General features: G+C 32.9%; 1 protein-coding gene across 13 annotated transcripts in view; it reads left to right on the forward strand.

The window, feature by feature from the left end:
• Positions 1-3,143: 3,143 nt before the first annotated feature.
• Positions 3,144-6,742, forward strand: part of LOC106686205 (F-box/WD repeat-containing protein 7) — a 31,526-nt gene continuing 27,927 nt past the window's right edge. For 2 of the 13 annotated variants that reach the window (XM_067047973.1, XM_014429416.2), the window contains exons 1-2: positions 4,044-4,367; positions 5,991-6,053. In XM_067047973.1, the coding sequence (XP_066904074.1) occupies positions 4,363-4,367; positions 5,991-6,053 (68 nt within the window). In that variant the 5' untranslated portion in view covers positions 4,044-4,362. Of the gene's footprint in view, positions 3,298-3,964; positions 4,368-5,990; positions 6,054-6,742 lie in introns of those variants that run through there. The other 11 variants (XM_067047963.1, XM_067047957.1, XM_067047962.1 and 8 more) reach the window with 11 other exon arrangements.

Raw genomic sequence — 6,742 nt, forward strand, 5'->3', positions numbered from 1 at the left:
GAATGAGGGTGCACGAATTGGGGCAATCAATCAAGCTGAGGACTGGAGACAACGACTTAAGAGGGAATACCTACAGGCACTACGGCACTATGAGTTTACAAGGATGCCGTTTGGCCTCAAAAATGCCCCATTACCTTTCAGCGCCTGATGGACGAGTTTTTGAGAGGAATTGACGAATCCGTTTGTCAGATTTACATGGATGACCTCCTTGTGTTTAGTAAGAACGAGATTGAACACGTGCGAGACTTGAATAGCGGGTTCCAGAGAATAAGGCATTTTGGGCTCAAATTGTCGGGGGAATAGTCGGCGCTGGGCCAGGAACAAATAAAATGTCTGGGTCACACAATTTCAAAGGAGAGAGTTAAATCAGACCCGGATAAAGTTTCAGCAATCCAGAAAATGGCAGTACCTAGTGACATAAAAGGAAATCGGGGGTTGTTGGGGACTCTAAATTATTACAGGAGGTTTGTTCCAAAAATGGCGGAGTATCTCGTTCCACTCAACAACCTACTCAAGAAAGGGAGGAAGATGATCGTCACCCCGTTGATGGAGGACAATATCAGACGGTCCATGGAGAGGTTGCAGCAAGAGCCGTTTTTCCACGTACTTCGTACTTTTCCAGATTTTAATCGGCAATTCATGATTACCACAGATGCGAGTGAGTATGCGCTAGGAGCGGTGCTTTCTCAGGAGGGTGATGGGGGAGAGGACCCAGTGGCGAATGCCAGCAGGCGTCTTACGGAGACGGAAAGTAGATATAGCGCAATGGAGCGAGAACTCTTGGGAATAGTGTGGGCCGTCGGACACTTTAGACCATATGAGTTCGGCAGGAGGTTCAAGATACACACTGACACTAGGATAACTTGCTAGAAGGAGCTTCTAGCACACTATAACATGGAGGTTATGTATAAATAGGGCAAAGAAAATGTGGTGGCCGATTGGTTGTCTCGATCCATAACCATGAACGCCGTAGAACAAGAAAATGGGGAACCGTCCGGTTTTATGAAGGAATGGACGCCCAGAGAGGAAGACCAGGATGAAGCGGAAGAAGATGATAGGGATGAATCTTCGAATAACGAGAGTTTGGCTGAAGAAAGACCAGGAGATATTGAGGAAATAGAGGAAATAATTAATGATAAGAAGAGACAAATTATTTGGAAGACAAAAAACACCGGAGTGACCAAAATTAAATAAAGTGAGTACGGGAGAAGTAAAATAACGACGATCTGGTCGGAACCAGGCGTGAAGAATGACCAGATCTGTAGAATTTTGAAGAATTCTTCGAAGCCTGGAGAAAAACATCACCTGTATGTTGGGAACGAAACCGTTTGGGAGAAGATCAAGCGGTTATGGCGTGATGAACAGATTGGAATGGACTGGACATACATCCGTTGTAAATTGATGGTGGAAACCCTTCTGGAAGAAGAACAACAAGGAGAAGTCACCTTAGCGTAACATCAGGGAAAGAAAAATCATCGGGGAATCCATGAGACTATCCAAGCATTAAAAAGAAGATACTTTTGGTGGGGAATGAGGAAGACTATATATGAGGTTGTAGGAAGCTACGAGGTTTGTCACACATCCGCTTAAAGGAAGACAGGAGAAGACACCTACCATAGATGCACCACTACAAATCGATACATTTACATGGAAGGGGTACAAATGGGTGACCATGATTGACCTCTTCAGTAAGGCCGCAATGGCGCACCAGGTGCAAGATAGGTCTTCGGAAGTAGTATTGGCAGCTCTCCGCTTGTGGTTTCAGTTCTACGGATTTCCCGAACGCATCTCATCGGATGGTGGAAGAGAATTTGACAACTCTTTGGTACGAAAGGAAATGAAGGACCTAGATGTGATATGGCACCTCAACACACCAGGACACCCCAAAAGTAGAGGAGGCGTAGAGCGGCTTCACGGAACGCTGAGCGATCACCTTCGATTTTACCAGGCAGACCAAAGGCTGGAACCAAACGTTGCAATGCCAAAGGCAATTGCGGCATACAATCATTCGGTGCACACCGTTACGGGGTTTTCGCCGTTCGAGATCCTTTTCGGGCCTTGTGGAATCCGGCGGGACTACAAGGGCACGGCGGGGGACGGTGATGAGATAAGCAACAATCATGTCACAAGGAAAAAGCTATGGGAAAAAGTCCGGGGAAAATTGGAGAGGGAAAAAAACAGGAGAGTAGCTCGGGAGAATTTAAACCTCACAGATAGGAAGGGAATGGTAAAAATTGGGACAATTGTATATAGAAAGTTGGGATCAAACAGGGGTAAGGAGATACTGCGATACGAGGGACCATTCAGGGTGATAATAATAAGGGAACATAATGTTGTAACTATTGAGAGCATTAGAGAACCCAAAAAGCGCAGGACCGTTCATATTTAACAACTTAAAGTCCCACTAACCGAAACACCTGTGCAAGAGTAATCTGGCATGTCCTCATCTCAACTTATCTGTTGTGTTATCTTTTCTTAAGTAGTAATTACTTTTTTTTTAATTTATCTTTAATTATGACGATGTACGGAATAAATTACGTTGCATTTTTTTTAATTGTATAAATTCATGATTTTATTTTTGTTCTGCTTTACTTTTAGTTTGTAATAAGCGATTATGACGAGTGTCTATCTTTTGCTTTCTTTATTGTATATACTTTATTGTAAATAGTTATTTTTGTTGTATTTTATATTAATTTTTGTATAGTTGAAGTTAACGAGGATTGTTCGTAAACTGGTGGGGGGGGGGGAGTTACAGCCTTATATAATAATAACAGCAATAATAGCTGAATTAATTTTAGCGAGTTAAACCAAGCATATTTTATAAAAATTTACAAATTAGACATGAAATGTTATGGATTATGTGTAGATTGTCAAGAGTACATAAAGTATGCGGGGGAGGAAAGATTGGACACAAAAATATATGTATATATGTTTTTGTTGGGTCATTCATAATTCAAAAAATTTAATATGTAAAATAAGTTTGTACGTCTGTTGACTTTTCTTGTCCTAAATTTCGTTTGAACTACATATTTATTTAATTTTTTTTTGGTTAAAGAATGAAAATGACGCTTCAAGCTAAAAGATCTGTTCTTCATTTTTCATCTAATTGAAATATGTATTCTAATTGTTTAATTGTATGATTGCATTATAAAAAATAACTATGTAATTGAATGAATTATAGTGCTACATAGAATGATACTCTTTGCTCGATATTCAATCAGCATTGGAATCAGAAGGGCTAGGTGGTGTGTGTGTGTGTTAATAAAGTAGTCTGTTATGGATTTACTATGTTGAAAGGTTAGTTGGATATGACATTTTTATACTTGTCTTTTTGAATTTGTTATTGAGGTTGTCTGATGCCAAAAAAAAAATCCACTATGCTTGAAAATGAAACAAATACATGGATTATGAGTTGCTGATATTTATTTTTTTGGTTTTATACTTAATAAATGGGTTAACAACTTTAGAGTACTTTAGACCAGTTTCTTTTTACAATTTAAATGAAGGTTTTAGTTCAGCTTATGTTGCTTTGATTTGATTTAATTTTTTACTGGAAAAATGTTCAACTTAGCATTGATTGAAGGCCTTGGAATTTTGGTGGGAACATGTGATGAAAAGAAATTAATCTAGAATCCTAGTATTAAATAAATAGTTGGCTGTAGATTAATACAATCATTATTTATTAAATGTGATATCTCTGTTGTATATTGATATACCTTGTTGGTTTTGTTAAAACTTTAACAATTTTAAGTAGTTGTTTCTAATGATATCTTCTAATTTTATCAAAAGTTATGTTTCTTATGAGGGATTTGTGATTAACTCTGAAGCTTTTCATTATTTTAACATAGACCTTTTCAGCTCTACTGCTAGTTATTTTTTCGTTGATTTTTCTTTTATTGCAATTAATATATTGTATTATTTATTTGTAGCGAAAAATGAGGTTAATTCAACATTGTTTACATTAATCTACAATAGGTCACATGATTATCATATTTTGCTATCTGTCATCATACAGATGAGATAAATTTGTATCAATTTATTTTAACCTATAACTATTAAAAATCGACAAATAAAAATCAATATATAGAGAAGGGTAGAATTTGAAGTATGAATGCTGATAACTTGTTTTATTATATTGTGAGTTTATTAAAATGTGTGAGGAAGTATCTTTGAGAACTAAGAATGTTACAAATTTTCAGATTTATTTTAAACTTTGTTGGTAATAACTATTTTGGGACACACCCATTATGTGCTTTGCAAAAGGGATAGATGCTTAAACAATAAATTCTATGCACCTGTTCATGTATAGTAGCAAGGTATGTTCTCTGGAATACATTTTGTTGAAATGTTTTTCATTAAGGAATGATGTAAGTTTTTTGGTTATTCTTAAAGAAATTAATGTATACAAGATCATTTAAATGAATAATGAAATATTTTAATGATAAGTTTTAATCAGTTATTAGTGAATTAATTTTTGAATTAGATGATTTGTAATGCTTTTATTCAAAGTACCTCTTGTTATTAATCAACCTTTAATAGGACGTAATTAAATTCTGAATCAACCTTTTCTAGGACAATGTAATTTTTTAAACTACTTTTATCATCTTTTTCAATTGTTTAAACCTTGTCAACTTAATCTTTTTTTTTATCAGGTCTATTTTGATAATTGATATGGTTATGAGAATTTTGTCCGATTCCATAAGAATGATTTACTTAAAACAGATTTTAATCTTTGTCTCTTTCTAAATAATTCTTTTTAAATTCTTAACTTCCTGTTTATTAATTAAAATTAATGGCGGGATTTTGAACTTATTATATCATAATTTGATGCTAAAGAAACAAAAAATTAGGTGTGTAGATTATCATCAGAAGTAGCATAGAATATATAGGCTGGCAACTGACTTGTTTCTATAAATTAACTAATTGAATGAAATATAAATAATAGTAAATGCTCATTGAATCAATAAAGCATGATACGACATGTAAGCAGTGCCAGTTTCAGACATTTGTTCATGTTCCATATTATATTATCCTCCATATACTTAATACGTGCTTATTTACTTGATTGAGCTGAAACATAATTTATAGAGTATATTAAGAATATATATTTTTTAAATGTCTTATCAATTAGTTAAAATATCATTATATAATATGTTCTATTCAATTTCCTAGGGTTTTTTTCATTCCAATACTGGTACTTCAAATTTTTGCAAAATAATCATGTATAGTAACATAAAATTCTATTATTTATTTGAAATAGTATATAATGGAAAGATTATAGAGGTATTAAGTATTAGTTCATTAAAAACATTATTTTCTTTAATTAAAAGATTGCATTCACCCTACTGTTTTTACTATTATAACAGTTCTTGATTGTCAATTCTAAATTTCTTGACTAGGTTTCCAAAATTTAACCTGAAAAAATGTTTGCTATCATAGAAAACATAGTTAGTATGTTCTAAATAGGTTGTAGAAGTATTGATTAATTACTAGCATGCATCATAATCTTTTTAACATATTGACTTTGGATATGAGATAACTTATATGAGATGCTAATTTTGCATTATTACATTTACAATAAGTTTTCTAGTAATATTTGTGCAGATACAAATTTAATCTTCAATCCACAAATTTGACAAGAAAAAAAAAAACTTTGTGATATTAGTACCAGGAAGGCTATAACGCACACTATGTGTTATCTCCTAATTGGTAGTCATCATATTCTCATCTTATGTCACATTGGTGAGCACTGTGGTTACATTTCATATCATTCTATTTAATTGAAGATTCTATAAATTATAAAGTAAAAATTATTAATGCTGATGTGCTAATAGTTTTGTAGTATTGATTGTAGAGTCATACTTAATCAAATAGTTCTGCTTATGTCATTCACTTCTTTAATATTACCGTGTTAAAGTGGTAAGATGTAACAACAATTTCTTGAAAACATTTATCCTAGAATGTTTCATAGAACATATTCATTTTTACAGAATGTGTGTATTCATTGTTCTTGGGGCATTGGGACGTCCTATACATCCTGGAATTATACCATGGTAAATATGGTACAATGATATGGTTTTGTGATATCAACATTTGGCTAGGCTATATTTAGTTTTGTAAACTTATATTGAAAATCATTAGATTTACTTACCTAACAGCTATATAATTGCGTCTGATTCAAATTCTATTGTTGTTATTTAAATGACCTCTTTAATATTTTCAATAATTAATCTTATATCTTTTTTTCAATCATTCAATATTTTACTTAAGAAAGGATAATCCATAGTTTCTCAAAAGATGTTCTATTTAGCCATAGTTTCTAAAAAGATTTCTTTAGCTGGTATAAAAATTATATGTTTAGGTAATTTTTTTTTTTTTATCATGGTTCATTCAAATGTTAAATTTATGTTAAATCAACTGATAAAAACATAATTTAAAACCCATCTCCTGAGATTTAGATGGAACTTGATTCTATTATTATCCTGATAAAACTTAAAAAATTATTTTACCATATCACTTACATTCTATGCTAAATTCTTTTGTTAGTATTTTTAATTGGGCGCTATCCGAAACCTTGGAAATGTGCCTTCAATATACACTTAAAGTATTAAAATAATTTCCTTGAATACTATTTTATGTATGATCATGAAATTTTGTTAGAAGTTTGTGTGTTATAACTAAAAACAGCAAAAAATGGTCTTATTTCAATATAAAAAATATATAAACCGTTTCATTTCTTGTA

This window comes from Halyomorpha halys, unplaced genomic scaffold (assembly GCF_000696795.3).
Source record: "Halyomorpha halys isolate HHAL.00 unplaced genomic scaffold, Hhal_1.1 Scaffold34.1, whole genome shotgun sequence".
Classification (NCBI taxonomy): Eukaryota; Metazoa; Arthropoda; class Insecta; order Hemiptera; family Pentatomidae; genus Halyomorpha; species Halyomorpha halys.